Genomic DNA, 17,997 nt, shown 5'->3' with positions numbered 1-17,997 from the left:
GCAAGTCCACACCGACCCTCCGGTGAGTAACCCACCTAGACCCATTTCCCTCTGACTAATGCACCTAACACTATGGGCAATTTAGCATGGCCAATTCACCTGACCTACACATCTTTGGACTGTGGGAAGAAACCAGAGCACACCCACGCAGACACAGGGAGAATGTGCAAACTCCACATAGACATTTGCCCAAGGCTGGAATTGAACCTGGGACCCTAGTGCTGTGAGGCAGCAGTGCTAACCACTGCGCCATCAAACATAGAGAGGAATTATAAAACAGTCTTTACTGTTCAGGAAAGAGAAACTGGAAAGACTCAGTTAAGTAGAAACTGGAAAGACAGAATCTTCACAGGTCCATAAAGATATTGGCAATGGTGAATTGGTTGGAAAAAAAACTAAAAGATTGAAAAATGAGATTCTTGTGCCAAGTAAACACTTGCACTCAAGGTTTTAACAGCAAGAGGGGAATCTCACTGGTTAGTAGCAAGAGGTCTATTTGTATGCATTTATATCTCATTTCTACTTATTCTTGCCTTATTTATATGTAATTTGCCATTCCCCATACAGCAGGAAAATGAAACCAAATCATCAGGCTATCAATAATCTGTTCAATAATGATAATTGTGGATGCATGGATAACATTGCAGTCTTGTTCAGTATCAGGCTAAAGGTTATTCACTGGGGTCATTAGCCATTGCCTACTTGGGGTATCCCTTATCACCTATGCACCAGCCTTGGAGATTGTACAGGAGAGCTAACATTCACTGAATGTAACTATCAATGACAGTTCTCTCAATATGGCGCATCTGAAAGAATTGCTGACTCTGATCACATAAGAGCAGGACATTGAGTAAGTGAAATCCATTCTTGTGCAGGAATCTGGCTGGACGATGCTAGGTAGTCTGGGCACCATATGCAACTATTCGATGGCAGAGTTATTGAGGGATCCGGTGATGAATGAAGAAGAAGCCAGCGAGGTACTGAGATGAAGCAGAAAGAGCCAAAGTAATCTGATAGCAGCTAGATTTTGGGCGAATGACTTTGTATAAACATGTGTGTGCAATCATAAGCCAATCATAATGCAGAGATGTTCATGCTCTCTAGGAAATACTTGTTTTACATCTTTAAAACATTTACCATTAATCATAAGTTAATTTGTTCCTGTTGCCCTAATCACCTCCTGTTCAGCAACCTGGCTATGGCAGGTGGTGACATTTGAATTCAACAAAGAAGTTGGCAATTAAAAGTTGGACTTAATGGCCAGGTTTTTTTTTAAAAATCTGGTTCATTAATGTCCTTTAGACTAGGAAATCTGTCACTTTTACCTGATCTGACGGACGTGTGCTTCCAGACCCGCAGCAATATCATTGACTCTTAACTGCCCTCTAAAATGGCTTAGCAAGCCACTCAGTTTAATACAATTATGAGAAAATCTCAAAAAAGGGAATGAAATCAAACCGCCCATCGAGCACAGACCTAGGCACTAGAAACAACAATGGCAAACTTAGCCCTGTCAACACATCAAAGTTGTACCTACTAACACCTGGGAGCTCAGGCCAAAATTCAGAGTAGTCTACATTCTCGTCAAATAATAGCCTGACTTTATCATACTCACTGAATCATGTTTTATCAACAACGTCCTGGGTATCAGCACCCTTGGGTATGTCTAAGGCCACCAGCAAGACAGACTCACCAGGAGCAGCAGCACAGTGGTATTAGGTCAGAAGAGGTTGTGCTGAAATTCATTGATTAGGTCAAACCCAGACAAGTAAACCTCCTTCTGAGAACCACCCAGCACCTCACTTAACTGATGAATTAGTACTCTGCCATGTTAAAGATTTAGAGGAAACAATGAGGATGGCAAGGGCACAGAATGTTCTCTGACTGGGAACATAAATGCCCACCACCTAGAGTGGCAAAATAGTATCAATACTGACTGTCCTGGCCAAGTTGTAATGGATTTGGAAGCTAGACTGATTCCATGGTGGTGGAGAAAGTGAGGACTGCAGATGCTGGAGATCAGAGCTGAAAATGTGTTGCTGGAAAAGCGCAGCAGGTCAGGCAGCATCCAAGGAGCAGGAGAATCGACGTTTCGGGCATAAGCCCTTCTTCAGGAATGAGGAAAGTGTGTCCAGCAGGCTAAGATAAAAGGTAGGGAGGAGGGACTTGGGGGAGGGACGTTGGAAATGCGATAGGTGGAAGGAGGTCAAGGTGACGGTGATAGGCCGGAGTGGGGTGGGGGCGGAGAGGTCAGGAAGAAGATTGCAGGTTAGGAAGACGGTGCTGAGTTCAAGGGATTTGACTGAGACAAGGTGGGGGGAGGGGAAATGAGGAAACTGGAGAAATCTGAGTTTATCCCCTGTGGTTGGAGGGTTCCTAGGTGGAAGATGAGGCGCTCTTCCTCCAACCGTCGTGTTGCTATGGTCTGGCGATGGAGGAGTCCAAGGACCTGCATGTCCTTGGTGGAATGGGAGAGGGAGTTGAAGTGTTGAGCCACGGGGTGGTTGGGTTGGTTGGTCCGGGTGTCCCAGAGGTGTTCTCTGGAACGTTCCGCAAGTAGGCGGCCTGTCTCCCCAATATAGAGGAGGCCACATCGGGTGCAGCGGATGCAATAAATGATGCGTGTGGAGGTGCAGTTGAATTTGTGGTGGAAATAGAAGGATCCCTTGGGGCCTTGGAGGGAAGTAACGGGGGAGGTGTGGACGCAAGTTTCCGCTACAGCGTATCATCTGCCTTCATTTCCGCCACCTCCAAATGGACCCCACCACCAGGGATATATTTCCCTCCCCTCCCCTATCAGCGTTCCGAAAAGACCACTCCCTCCGTGACTCCCTCGTCAGGTCCACACCCCCCACCAACCCAACCTCCACTCCCGGCACCTTCCCCTGCAACCGCAAGAAATGCAAAACTTGCGCCCATACCTCCCCCTTTACTTCCCTCAAAGGCCCCAAGGGATCCTTCCATATCCACCACAAATTCACCTGCACCTCCACACACATCATTTATTGCATCCGCTGCACCCATGTGGCCTCCTCTACATTGGGGAGACAGGCCGCCTACTTGCGGAACATTTCAAAGAACACCTCTGGGACATCAGGACCAACCAACCCAACCAACTGCATTATGAATACCCTCCATTGCACTGTGTGCACTATCACTGTGCTGAAATAGATCTAGTAACTCAAGTAGTTTATTGCAGACTACTGAGAGAGCTGCTTTTAGTTGCTGCAGATCTGACTAATTTCTTACTCACGGCTTCATGAATAATGTTCACAAAATGTATCAAGTTCATTACTGCCTCCAAACTGTCACTATAGTCTTGGACTAAAAATGGACAAAAGAGCTGAACTCAAGAGGGGAGGCAAAAGCGTTTGCTTTTGACAGCATATGACTGAGTATGAAATCAAGGAATGCGAGCAAAAGTGTAGTCTATGGGACTCAGAGGAAATCTCTCTGCTAGTTGGAGTTGGCTCTCGTTGTTGGAAGTCAGTATTCTCAGCCCCAGGTCATTGCTGCTAGAGTTCCTCAGGGTAGCATCCAACGTGCAATAAACCCGGCTGCTTCATCAGCGACCTTCCACCCATAAGGTAAGAATAAGGATCTTTGCAGATGATTGCACAATATTCAACACCATTTGAAACTCCTCAGGCAGCGATGTATCTATTTTCATATTCAGTAAGACCTAGACAACATGCAGGCTTTGGCTGATAAGTGGCAAATAACATTTGCGCCATGCAAGTAGTGAGTCAATGACCATCTAGAACAAGAGAGAATCATTCCTTGATATTTATTGGCATTCAATGGCGTTACCACTGCTGAATCCCTCATTATAAAATTCCTAAGCGTTGTTAGTGGTTAGAAATTGAACTGGACCAGCCATATAAATACTGTAGTTATGACAGTAGGTCAGAGGCTTGGATTTCTGCAGCAAGTAACTCACCTCCTGTCTCCCCAATGCCTATTTACATGTACAAGGCACAGAACAGGAGTTTGATAGAATATTTCCTGTATTTTCCTGTATGGGAATTCCAACAACATTTCAGAAACTTGACACAATCCAAGACAAAGCAGCCACTTTCATTACTACTAAATGCACAAACATTCATTCCCTCCCCAGTCACTGCCCTATGTATAACTGCAATATGTACCATCTAAAAGATATATTGCAGAAATTTTCTGAAGCTTCTCTGACAGCAGCTTTCAAACCACAACCTCTGCCACCCATGAGGACATGGGCAACACATTCATGAGAAGAGCATCACCTGCAAATGTCTCTCCATGGTACATACTGTCTTGACTTGGAACGACATTGCTGTTCACTCATTAATGCTGAATCAAAATTTTGGACTTCCTTTCCTAAAAGCACAAGGGTCTCTCTCTCTCAGCAGCCCAAGCACCGCAGCAGTTCAATAGGTAGATCATCTGCTCTCTGGCATTTGTGGATGGACAATAAATGGTGTCCTAGCTGAGGACCCCCACACCCCATGAAGAATATTTTAAAAATTACATGTGCTATATAACTCATACTCTGTACTTTATACTCAGATAGGTCTGCCAACTTGGGAAATCTTTCCACTCAAGCTAACCACCTCAGTATTAAAAATTCAACCTATTGTATCGTCAGGGCTTAAACAACTTGTTTTCATTTCCTCTAAAATGTCCTTGAAACATACATCACGAGCTGATTAGACTTCTGTTTGCAGACTTAAATCAATATTTCATAAATAATTAATTACTGTTTCCAAATAATTTTACGCCCTTTACGCCAATGTTAATTATTTAATGTGTGCATAAAAAATTCACCTTTCCATGTATTTGGTTTTACAATTATTTTCATTTACACTCATCTGCCATTTTACTCCATTTATTGAGATGATGCATAGCTCTTTGATGCTTACCAAACCCATAAGCATGAATGATAGGTTAAAAAGCCAGACAGGAGCAGCAAGAAGGCTGATGCATTTGTGTTTTAGCCCTAGAGTTTCCACTGATCATCTGCTGAAGTTAAAGCCAGTGATTGGGATAAACCAATGCAAGTTCAGTGTTATTGCATTTAGCATACAAGGGACATAAACTGAGTACTTCAATCTAAAATGTCAAAAATGAAGGGGGATAAGATCTCTATTCCACACTATCCAAAGATGGTTTCTTTCAAAAGGCTAGCTCAGTACAAACATTTTGCACCCAAAATAATTAGGTTTCTTTCTCTCTTTAGATGGTTTCTGAAAATACATTGGACTTAAAAATTGAAGCAGCGCTTTATACATACACAAGCAGAATAAATGATTTTTATTTTAGATTTGGAGGATTATGACTGGAATATAATATGAATCATGGTGTTCTTAGCAACTACATTTGACTGGAGATTCCATTCTAGTATGCAGTTTGTTCAATAAAATGAAGTCCTATGTCCTGTAATTGGAGATCACATTAAGCATTTTCATTGTGGCTAATCATAATCATTTATTTGTCCCAATCTCTGTGTGATGGGAGAGCAAATAGGGAAAACATTGTACTTTCACTTCCTCACAGAATAAGATAATGATTAGCAGGGCAGGCATTTTAAATTAACCTATCCAGTCACGTTATGACACACCTCTGGAGCAGATGGGACTTATAACTTCTGGTCCTAAACCACCCCTTTACCAAAAGAGCCCTGACTGAAGGGCACAATATCTTTAAGATAGTGCTGTGATATGTGCCATGATACATGCTGATTTTGATATGGAGAGACAATTATGTGGACACTGGTTTGTTGTTATGTAGGCATGTATCCCATAAAGAGATCTTGATCTTCATCTTGCCATTGCAATAATTAAAAGTAAAAGTCAGGTATCTTCTGCCATGAGGATTTACAAAATGTAAGTGAAAATTCTTATCAATTTTTCATGCTAAATAAGAAACAGCAGTTTATCTTTCTAAATCATAATGATCAGAATGATAAGCTGTCTAACCCAGTGAGAAGCTCAGGGGCAAGGCAAATTAGGGTAGAAGATAATTTGCTGGACGACTGAAGAAACAACTTTGAACCTTGGAGAAAAAAGAGGTTTAAAAGAACCACTTGAGGGAACTATGAACAACATAAATAACGAAACATGAAAAAAACCTTGTTTTCTCATGACTGGCAAGGGTTAAATAACTGACACACGCACAGTCCGAAAATCTAGCATGCTATAGATGATTTTGTTGTAATGGGACATTTTCAGTGTTAAGGCACTTACCCTCATTGGTGTTTGTTTCCTTGCTGTCCAGGGACATTGTTTCCTCCAGTTCTCCCGTAACCTTACAATCCAGATTACTTAAAAAGCTGTCTGAAGGGTTTGGAGACTGCTGCTTTGAAGCTGAAGAGAGTGAACGTCCACCTCTCAGTTCCTATAAAATTGTAAAGACAAAAGCTGTCACTCTAACAGCTATTTGGAAACATCTGTGGTTTTCCTCTTACACTTATCATTGAGTTTGACACCATATAGCAGTTCTCAGTAAAACCGGCAGACAGAAAAGCAGAGAGCATAACACATTTGTTTCAGAATGCAAATGTCTTACAGACAAGTTCCTTAGTACATGTTCTGCTGATCAGTTACAGGTTTTTATAAAGCAGGAAGAATGACATCATTGAATAAACAATAGGTAATGAGTGCAGTATAGAAAGCAAAAGCCATTATTTAATTTATCATTCATGGTAAGCTAATTTAATTAATTCAAAACTACAATTCTTAATTCATTGTCAGGGACTCTTTCAGAGAGTACTTTACTCAGCTCTTCAAAAAGTGCAATTTTAAATTTTAACTTTGTGTCATGTCAGATATAGAGCTTGCAAATAAACACAAAAGCGCGCATTGTACAGTTTGAACTGAAGTATTGGAGCAGCCTGTTCCCAGCTGATCTATTAACTTACCCTGTTTAACCTGAAAAACCAGCACAGAGTAATTAAAGGAAAATTATGTCCAACAACATGGATTGAGTTTTGTTGTGAGGGTAGATTCAGTGCAGTTGGTGTGTTTTAATAGGACCCGAAATGATGTTTGATAAAGTGCCACATAACAGGCTTGTCAGCTAAGTTGAAGCCCATGAGGAGAAAGCACAGTAGTAACACATTCACAAAGTTGTCTGAGTTGAAAGTTGTAGTGAATGGCTGTTTCTCAGATGGAGGGAGTAGGCACACTGCTTTTCATCATCTCTTTCAATTACTTTGACTTGGGTTTATAAAGACTGATTTCAAAATTTGCTGAGAACCTAAAACTTGGAGGTACTGTGAACTGTGAAGAGGATGGTGATAGACTTCAAGAGGACAAAGATAGGTTGGTGAAATGGGCAGATGCATGGAAGATACACCTTGCTGGGAAGAACAAGGGAGAGCTGATATGAGTATAATTCTGTTCTGGCTTGGAGAACAAAAGCAAACAAGTTATGTGGAAACTTTATGAAACTTTGGTTCAGCCTCACCTGAAATATTGTGTTTAATTCTGACAAGATAAGAAGATCCAGCAATACTGCTGGTAAGATTTTCATGAAAAGCACTGAGGAATTCAGTTATATCAATAGATTGGAGTACTCTATCTTTAGAGAATAGAGAATTAACAGAAGATTTCATAGGAGTGTTTAAAAATTATGGGGGAGGTCTAGACAGAGTCAATTGGAAAAACCATTCGCATTTGGCCAAGGAAGCAGAGGACACAGTTTAAAAATGATTGGCAAAAGAACTGAAGGAAAAGTTTAAATTACTCAAGTATTTGCCTGACTGAATGGCAGAAGCAAATTTAGACATTGTGTTCAAAAGGAAATTAGACAAGTACCTGACAGGAGGAAAGCACTTTGAGGGTGACAGGAAGCTGGCTCATTTTTGATAGACAGTTTAGCCTCTTCTGTGCTTTAACTATCTATGGGCTTAATTTACATTGGAGCAGGGTGCCACTTCACCAACTCACCTGAAATCAGTTAACATCAATACAGATCATGTTAAATGAACTAAATGAGTGCAAACCATAAAGACAGAATTAGATTGACGAATTCCAAAGCCCACAATGTAAAAGAAATCAAAGTGTAGCTAAGATTGTGAATACAGTCAATTGTGTTTAAGCTACATATGTAATGTTTAATGTACTGTAGTTTAATATTCCATGTCAAACCATAATGCCTGTATTGCACATCAGAAGTGAAACTTTTTCTCCCTATTCTACTTGCTACATGTTCTCTCATGGGAGTTTCCTTATTTGGAATCCCGTCTACGTTGTACAATATGAAGGTAGAAATGCAGAGTAAGCCAGTAGCAATACTGGCCTGATGTAGGTGAAATTCTGGATCAACAACAATTTTCTGAGGATGAAGATAAGGCTGATGATCAGAACATCTACTAGCAGGGTTGTCCAAGACAGCATGAAAGAGTAAAAATTGCAGAACTCAAGATGCCAGAGATAACCTCTTGATCACGCCATGCAGGATTAATGAGCTAGGTTTGGACTTCACTTAATTGATTTGATTATGTTGCTTATCTGGTAAAACAGTCCCTGTTTAGAACAAAGATATGTGGCCCTAATTATTGCTGTAAACTTTGATGTTTTGTATTTCTGAATAAATGTTGCATTATCCATGTGAGTGTGTGCACGATGTGTTCATGTGATCCTACATCCAAGTATCCATGCATAACCTGGTCTCCGTGACCATTAGGAAAAAAGCAGTAGGTAATGAAACAATGCGCTAACGTTGCATAGCATTAAGATAAAATAGTTCTTAATGCATCCATCAGGATATGACATCTGAGAGATGGTTAGTGAAGTCCTTCATTATTGCCACTAGGTTGAGTGAAATCCCGAGGAATCTCCTTATGGTTCTTCCATCACTGGTAAGGCATCAATGGTTCAGACTGTGCATATATTGTTAAATTGCCTTGAAATGCTTGTTGAACCTTTGAGTGGTGTTGCTTTGTGCAGCTTTTCACAAAAACCAGTACAACAGTATGACAGAAATTGGTATCTGTCCATTGTACTCCTTCCAACCCCTTGATAATGTGATACACAGAATGGAACCTTCCTTCCAGAGATGTGAGGAAACACCCAATGTACATGTAAGTGTGGAATGATATGACAGGAGGGCAGGCATATCACAATGTCTACACATTGCAGTTAGCCTCATTGAAGTACAGAATCTTGACCACAATCATCACCATCACATTTCAAGGATCTGTGACATCGGAGGCTATCTGCAGTCAAGGAGTCAGTTGATTTTAAAAATAAGCAATACGAGGCAATTGCAACTTCTTTATCCTGGGGATATCTGAAGAGCACCTCAACTCTCATTTGAGTGCAACTCAATCAGGACCAGCAAAAATTATATTGCAGATCATAAGACAATAAGTTATAGAAACAGAATTATGCCAATTGGTCCATTGAGTCTGCTCCACCATTCAATCATGGCTAAAGAGCATACTCCTGCCTTCTCCCCACAATTCTTAATCTCTTTACTAATCAAGAACTTATCCATATCTGTCTTCAATACACTCAACGACTTGGCATCCTCAGCCCAGTGCAGTTCCACAGATTAATCAGCCTCTGGCTGTAGAAATCTCTCCACATCTCTGTTCTAAAGGCTTATCTCTTCACTCTGAGGCAGTGCCCTTGGGTCCTAGTCTCTCCCACTAGTGAAAACATCTTCTCAATGTCCAATCTATCTGTGCCTCTCAGTATTCTGTAAGTTTTAATTAAATTCCTTCCCCCCCACACCCATCCTTGTAAAACCATCAAGTACAGAACCAGAGTCCTCAACAACTCCTCATACGGCAAGCCTTTCAACCCTGGGATCATTCTTGTGAACCTCCCAAGGCAGCACTACGTTCCTTTGACAGTGTGCCCAAAACTTCTCACAATATTCCAAAAGCAGTCTGATCAGAGTCTTATACAGAGTTAGCAATTCATCTCTGCTCTTGTATTCTTGCCATCTTGAAATAAATGCTACAGGTGACATTTTGATCAACAGAAATTTAGCTATGTCGAGAGACTTGATAAGCTTGATTTGTTTTCTTTAGAGCAGAAAAGGTTGAGGTGGGACCTGATTGAGGTATGTAGCATTAGGAGGGGCAGGGACAGGGTGAATAGGAAACAGCTGTTCCTCCTCGTCAAAGTGTCAATCATGAGGAGTCATAATTTTAAGGTGAATAGCAAGACATTTAGAAGTGATTTGCACAATTTTTTTTCAAACAGAGAATGGTGGCAGTCTGGAATGCACTGCCTGGGAGGTCATAGGGGCAGAATATCTCACAACCTTTAATAACTATGTTGATGAATACCTGAAACATCATAGCATTCAAAGCCTTAGGCCAAGAGAGGCTAGGAATACTGCAGTGAGTAACTCACCTCCTGACTCCCCAAAGCCTGCCCACTATTTATAAGGCACAGGTCAGGAGTGTGATGGAATATTCCACACTTGCCTGGATGGGTGCAGCTACAACAAAGCTCAAGAAACTTCACACCATCCAGGACAAAGCTTGATTGACACAAGATGCACTCCTTCCACCACCGCCACTCAATATCAGCAGTGTATACTATCTTAAAGATGCAATGTAGAAATTCACCAAAGATCCTTTGACAGCACCTTTCAAATCCACAATTACTTCCATCTAGAAGAACAGGGGCAGTATATACATGGAAACATCACCTGCAATTTCCCCTTCATGCCACTCACCATCCTGACCTAGAAATATATTGTCATTCCTTAATCAGCACGAGATCAAAATCCTTGAATTCCTTCCCTAAGGGAATTGTCAGTCACCTACAGTATCTGCGGTGGTTCAAGAAGGCAGCTCACCACCACCTTCTCAAAGGCAACTAGGGATCAGCAATAATTGTTGGCTAGCCAGCAATGCCTATGTCATGAAAAAGTGCTGGAAAGTGGGATTAGCGAAGCTGAGTGTGACAATGACTAAAGGTGATGGGTTATTTATATTTATGTAGATCTTGTGTCATCTTGTAACTTCAGTCTATTTCCTCTTTCCCATCCCTCAAATTATGTCTAAGTGGAGGCGTGACTGCAGCAGCTGGTGTGGAAGAAGCCTACATGGAGGTTTATCCGGTTGACTTCAAGGTCTTGGGTGGTTTTCGTTGATGCCTTTGGGGAAAGAGGCCAGGACTGATTGGCCACATACAGGCTCCCCCATATCTACTTGTACTGCTGCACTCTTTGAAATCACTTGTAGGGGGAAGTAGGTAGAGGGACCAGGCAGCTGAAAAACCTGCCTGATGCTCCTATGTCTGTGCATGTAGTCTGACCAAGTCATGAATGGCCAAGAACAGGGGTTGAGTGGTGCCGAGTCTTTGGCAGTCCCTAAAGTGTCAGAGCCTGAGGTGTTTCTTCCTTGACCAGCTGTGTGCTATCCAATTTTTACCTCAGACTTAATTTGAGATAGAATACCACTGAGATGAAAGTATCTGAGCTGGTGAAGTGTGCAGGGGAAAGCATTGCTGGTGCATCCTCTGAGGCTTCTGTGACTTCCTGCTCAGAGATATAGATGGAGCTAAGGATCTCCAGCATTGACCAACCCTTTCCTGATTTTTGCAGGATACTGCTCTTGACTGCTTAAGACAAGTGAGTGAATTAGTTTCAGAGGGGTGAAAATGTGTGCAGATTAAAAATGAAATAGCACTGGTAGTAAATGGGAAGCAGCACATCTGAATGAAGTGTACTGAGTTGGTTGTCCACTGGTGTTTATATTTCTCAGCTTGAGCAGTTTTTTTTCTTTTCTGGCCAAATCCAGAAATTTCTCCTCCTAATGAGTGGAAAGCCTAATGTCCAGCACTCTTGCTACTCCATATCCCTCACTCCCAACTCCAACAGTCTTAGGACATGGACAGTACAGCACAGGAACAGACCCTTTGGCTCACCATGTCTGTGCCAATCATGATGCCATTCTAAACAAATCCCATCTGCCTGCATATGGTCTGTCTAAATATCCCTCTTAAACATTGCTGTCATATCTGCTCCTACTACCTCCCATGGCAACACATTCCAGACATCTACCATCCTCTGTGTGAAAATCTTGCACACCTCCTTTAAACATCCCCCCTCTCACCTTAAACCGATGCCTCCCAGTATTTGACATTTCCATTCTGGGAAAAAGACCCCAACTATCCAACGTATCCATGCCTCTTACGACGTTATGTATTTCTCATTAGATCATCCTCAGCCTCTGATGCTTGAGTAAAAAGAATCCAGGTTTGTCCAAATTCTCCTTATAGCTAATACACTCCAATTCAAGCAACATCATGGTAATACTCTTTTCACCCTCTGCAAGGCTTTCTCATCTTTCCTATAGTATGGTGACTAGAACTGCATAAAATACTCCAAATGTAGCCCAACTGAAGTTTTATACAGCTGAAAAATGAGTGGCAACTTTTATACTCAATATCCCAACCAATGAAGGCAAGCATGCCATATGCCTTCTTTACCATCTTATCCACTAGCGGTGCCACTTTCAAGGAATTATGAACTTGTACCCCAAGAGCCCACTGTGAGTCAATGCTCCTATGGGCCTCCCATTTACTGTATACATTCCTCTGGCACTTGACCTTCAAAAATGCATCAGGGTAAAAACAATGACTGCAGATGCTGGAAACCAGACTCTAGGTTAGAGTGGTGCTGGAAAAACACAGCAGTTCAGGCAGCATCCGAGGAGTAGTAAAATCGACGTTTCGGGCAAAAGCCCTTCATCAGGAATACAGGCAGAGAGCCTGAAGGGTGGAGAGATAAGTGAGAGAAGGGTGGGGGTGGGGAGAAAGCATAGAGTATAATATGTGAGTGGGGGAGGGGATGAAGGTGATAGGTTGGGGGGAGGGTGGAGTGGATAGGTGGAAAAGAAGATAAGCAGGTAGGACAAGTCATGGGGACAGTGCTGAGCTGGAAGTTCGGAACTGGGGTGAGGGGGGGGAAGGGGAAATGAGGAAACTGTTGAAGTCCACATTGATGCCCTGGGATTGAAGTGTTCCGAGGTGGAAGATGAGGCGTTCTTCCTCCAGATGTCTGGTGGTGAGGGAGCAGCGGTGAAAGAGGCCCAGGACCTCCATTTTCTCAGCAGAATGGGAGGGGGAGTTGAAATGTTGGACCACAGGGCAGTGTGGTTGATTGGTGTGGGTGTCCCAGAGATGTTTCCTAAAGCGCTCTGCTAGGAGGCGTCCAGTCTCCCCAATGTAGAGGAGACCGCATCAGGAGCAACGGGCATGATAAATGATATTGGTGGATGTGCAGGTAAAACTTTGATGGATGTGGAAGGCTCCTTTAGGGCCTTGGATGGAGGTGAGGGAGGAGGTGTGGGCGCAGGTTTTGCAATTCCTGCAGTGGCAGGGGAACATGCCAGGATGGGAGGGTGGGTTGTAGGGGGGCGTGGACCTGACCAGGTAGTCACGGAGGGAATGGTCCTTGCGGAAGGCGGAAAGGGGTGGGGAAGGAAATATATCCCTGGTAGTGGGGTCCATTTGGAGGTGGCGGAAATGTCGGCGGGTGATTTGGTTTATGCGAAGGTTGGTAGGGTGGATTAAGCTCCATCTGCCATTTCTCTGCTCAACAGTGAACCAAGCCTCTCAATCAGGTTGGCTCTCTGATGGGGAAAATTTTGTGAAACAAAAAAAATGCATGCTTACTGATATTAAAACCATACTGTTCCCAATAAATTATTCTTTAGTTCCCCTTGCCTCACAAAATCTGCCCTTATACGCTTCAAGTGCTATACTTCCATTAAGCTCATGATTAAGCTAAAGTGCAACTTACAACAGTAATCAGTGTCACTGTCACAAAAATATCTCATAGGGAATAAAATGAAGTTCCAATTACATCAAAGTCATTTCATATTAAAGAGATAAGATCACATGTAACAACGGATTTCACGTGCACTGCACCGTGAATTAAATAGTCCAGGCCAATTAATAATTCAGTAAGTTAATTGCTTGTCCTAAACACCAATCAAAAAAGTTTCATCATAAAAAGAAACAATAGCTTCTCTTTTTTTTTCAAACTTCTTCCCTACTCCAATTAGTTGCGCTTCCATTAAAATTTTGTTTGCAACTGAGGAAAAGGTGACTTTTTTTTGTCACTAAATCATGTATTGAGCATCCCTTTTCAATAGGATGCTCCTGTGATACCACTTATTGGTAGCATCTTGGAGCAGCTCAGATTTCAGACCATTCCAAGTATTCTGATACTGCCTGATCCTGGCTACCATTCCACTGCATCAGGATAGTAGTGAGGGGGACCCAAAAGGGAGGTTCAATGTGGATGAGAAAATAAATTATAAGTAATTTTGCTGACATTTGGTTGAGCATCATCACATGAATAAATGCAACAGAAGAAATATTCTTCTTTCTGTCATTGTTCAAGACTAAATTTGTTCAATTTCAATTGCATGAACATTTGTAACAAAAATGAAAAAGTTTCATTTTCTTGGACTTCACATTTTTGCTTCTGTTTTTCGAGTTTACGGAGACATAACTATAATCAGAAACAAAGCTTCGTTTTGTTTTCATGATTGCAACAATGTTTCTAAACCCAACCACTGAAAGAACTTTCTAAATAAGGAAATTACGAAAACTCTTCGTACATGTGCAGTGACAAATTAAGGTGATGCGAAACTTGCACAGGATGCAGCACAAGTCCAGTATGAGACCCCACGTTAATACTGTAGGTTTAGTATTGGTGTGAAGTATAAAGTATGCCCTCAAATGCTTTGCTCAACACCACATAACTTTCTCTCTGACTGACACACTCTAAATTCTTCCTGTAACACAGGGTTCTGCATCAGATTTTGTCACTCCAAATCTAAATATTCTCTACATTTTAGGCCAGGCAATAGAAGTGGCAACGCTCATCTGCTGAATGTCAGCACCTTTCATGGAGCTAAACATCGTCTATCATCAGATCAAATCATTTCCCAATGGGACATATTCTGTGGCTGGCTCCTGGTTCCAACCATTAAGTTTACCAGGTGTACGTTTGCCACAGAATCTGCAATAATATACAGTGCAACTGAAAAGCCAAGAGGAATTTCACTGCGTCTTTGGCTGCCTCCATTGTCTGATTCATTGTCTTGGGCCAGCAGGAGCAAGGTAACTTGTACTCAGCAGAGGAGCCAAATAATGAAGTTTTAAATTACCTATCATAAGGTTGCCAACTACGTACTTGGTTCTTAAATTACCAATATAATGGAATATGCATTGCCATAAATGAGCTTCAATTTTAGCATCAACGCTCTCAGGTCATTTGTTTAAAATTATACCCTTCAGTGGCAGTCATTGGCAACCTCAGCCACTAAGGTATCAAGTAATCAAGTCAATGCCAAAACATTTGCAGAGTGCAGCAAATGTCATGTGTTCAAACCTTTGAGAATAGGAATAGATTTAGCAATACTACAATGATGCTAAAGTTATAACATGACATACACTTAGAGGTGCCTGCAATGAGTGATCATATAGTTTTAGATCTAATAGATATGTTACATCTAAATACCATATGCTTTTGTACAATTGGTCTCCCTCGAGTCAACTTGCCAGCAGCAAAGGCCCTTAATGGTCAATTAACAGCCAATTAATTTATCACAAGTCTGATTACTTGCCTTCCAGGCAGATGGAAGATGTAGCTAGTTTTCCAATTGGGAAATGAGGGCAGCCAGCCTACTATGTTTTGAGGGAGCACATTTATCACAAATTTCAGCCAATCAGGCCCAGGGATGGCAGTGGGGAGAAAGCCAAATCATTGCCCTTGCCTCTGATCCCCCTCTTCCTGAGACCCCCAATTGGCAAGACTCTAAAAATTACAATTACCTTCTCACCTTTGTCACCATCAGTGACAATATCGGGTGAGGCAATAATTCAACATTAAGGCTTGTGATTTACCAAGAAGCTCAAATAAAGCAGATTGGAGCTCAATCTGCCAGGTTTTCTTGTTGGTTTGGAAAAGAAGTCAATCATTACTGAATATAACCACCCTAAAAGTAAGCGACAAAGTAGAAAATCTCAGTCCAAAGTTTAACTATGCATGAAATAAACTATTAATTGTCGACAAAACCATTTCAATCAATTTGGACATGATGTAAATACAGGGCCAGAAATGAAATTCAAGTATATTGGACCAATAATCTGTGGATGGTCAGGAAGGAGAGATCAGATTCAGAGTGTAACACAGTCTGAGTGAATACATAGTTCAGGGAGTTTACAGGCAGTGTTGGAATTCAGTGCAGAAGGAAAGAGGTGGTTCATAGTTTGTAAAGTCTTTTTAACAGGATAATTTAAAGCCCAGGATCAGGAGCTCAGCACAAGAGGAGTTAAATCAGAGGAAAGCTAAATTCATTGATTGGTAATAGCTGAAACAAAAACAGAAATTACTGGAGAAATTCACTAGATCTGGCAGTATGTGTGGAAAGAAACCAGAGTTAATGTTTCAGGTCCAGTGACCCTTCTTCAGAATTTTCTGAGGAAGGATCACTAGACCCCAAAACATTAACTCTTAGTTCTCTCCATATTCACAACCAAACCTACTGAGTTTCTCCAGCAATATCTGTTTTGTTTCAGATTTCCAGCCCCCACAGTGCTTTGTTTTTTCTTTCAGTTGGTAATAGCTATGAATTTGACTCTCCATTGTAGGTTACTTTCAGACTGAAGGTAACTAAAGGAAATATTTACAGATTACAAACTAAAAGACCAACCCTCCAAATAGAATTCCACCCAGAACATTCCCCCCCCATCTTATCTCTGTTAATCCTACATTTTCCATGGATAATCCAGCTCACTACATATCCCTAGACACCATGGGCAATTTAGCATAGACTCTACACTGATGACTGCATTGTTGATGATTCCCACGAGGAGGTTGAGCAGTTCATCAACTTGACCAACGCATTCCACCCCGACCTTAAACTCACCTGGACCATCTCAGACACCTCCCTCCCCTTCCCAGACCTCTCTGTCTCCATCCACACGGACCAACTCAACACTGACATTTTTTACAAACCCACCAACTCCCACAGCTACCTGGATTACACCTCCTCCCACCCTACCTCTTGCAAAAATGCTATCCCATATTCCCAATTCCTCCGCTTCCATTGTATCTGCTCCCAGGAGGACCGGTTCCACCACAGAACACACCAGATGACCTCCTTCTTTCAAGACAGTAATTTACCATCTCACGCAGTTGAAGATGTCCTCCAACACATCTCATCCATGTCCTGCACCTCCACCCTCAAACCCCACCCCGCCAACTGCAACAAGGTCAGAACCCCCCGGTCCTCACCCTCCACCGGACCAACCTCCGCATAAACCGCATCATCCACTGACATTTCCACCACCTACAAACGGACCTCACCACCAGGGATGTATTTCCCTACCCAACCCTAACCCAACCCCATCTACTTTCCACAAAGATTGTTCCTTCTGTGACTACCTGGTCAGGTCCATGCCCCGCAACAACCCACCCTCCCTTCCTGGCATCCTCCCTTGCCACAGCAGGAATTGCAAAATCTGCACTCACACCTCCCCCCTCACCTCCATCCAAGGCCCCAAAGGAGCCTTCCACATCCATCAAAGTTTCACCTGCACTTCCACAAATGTCATTTATTGTATCCATTGCTCCCGATGTGGTCTCCTCTACATTGGGGAGACTGGACACCTTCTCGCAGACTGCTTTAGGGAACATCTCTGGGACACCTGCACCAATCAACCCATGGCTGAACATTTCAACTCCTCCTCCTGCTCTGCCGAGGACATGCAGGTCCTGGGCCTCCTCCATCACCATTCCCTCACTGCCCGACACATGGAAGAAGAACGCCTCATCTTCCATCTTGGAACGCTTCAACCCCAGGGCATCAATGTGGACTTCACCAATTTCCTCATTTCTCCTCCCCCCTTACTCCAGTTCCAACCTTCCAGCTTAGCACCGTCCTCATGACCTGTCCTACCTGATAATCTTCCTTCCCACCTATCCGCTCCACCCTCCTCTCCGACCTATCACCTTCATCACCACCTCTATCCA

The 17,997-nt window shown here is 42.4% G+C and overlaps 1 protein-coding gene across 1 annotated transcript in view; it reads right to left on the bottom strand.

The window, feature by feature from the left end:
• Positions 1–17,997, bottom strand: part of xirp2b (xin actin binding repeat containing 2b) — a 108,364-nt gene that overhangs the window by 60,604 nt on the left and 29,763 nt on the right. Inside the window, exon 3 of the mRNA XM_087989111.1 lies at positions 6,222–6,372. Coding sequence (XP_087845237.1) covers positions 6,222–6,372 — 151 coding nt within the window. The remainder of the gene's footprint in view (positions 1–6,221; positions 6,373–17,997) is intronic.

The sequence above is a fragment of the Chiloscyllium plagiosum genome, unplaced genomic scaffold (assembly GCF_037043375.1).
Source record: "Chiloscyllium plagiosum isolate Xiang-an unplaced genomic scaffold, Cpla_swu_hap1 HiC_scaffold_7, whole genome shotgun sequence".
In the NCBI taxonomy this organism is placed as follows: Eukaryota; Metazoa; Chordata; class Chondrichthyes; order Orectolobiformes; family Hemiscylliidae; genus Chiloscyllium; species Chiloscyllium plagiosum.
This window is presented reverse-complemented; position numbering and strand designations above follow the sequence as displayed.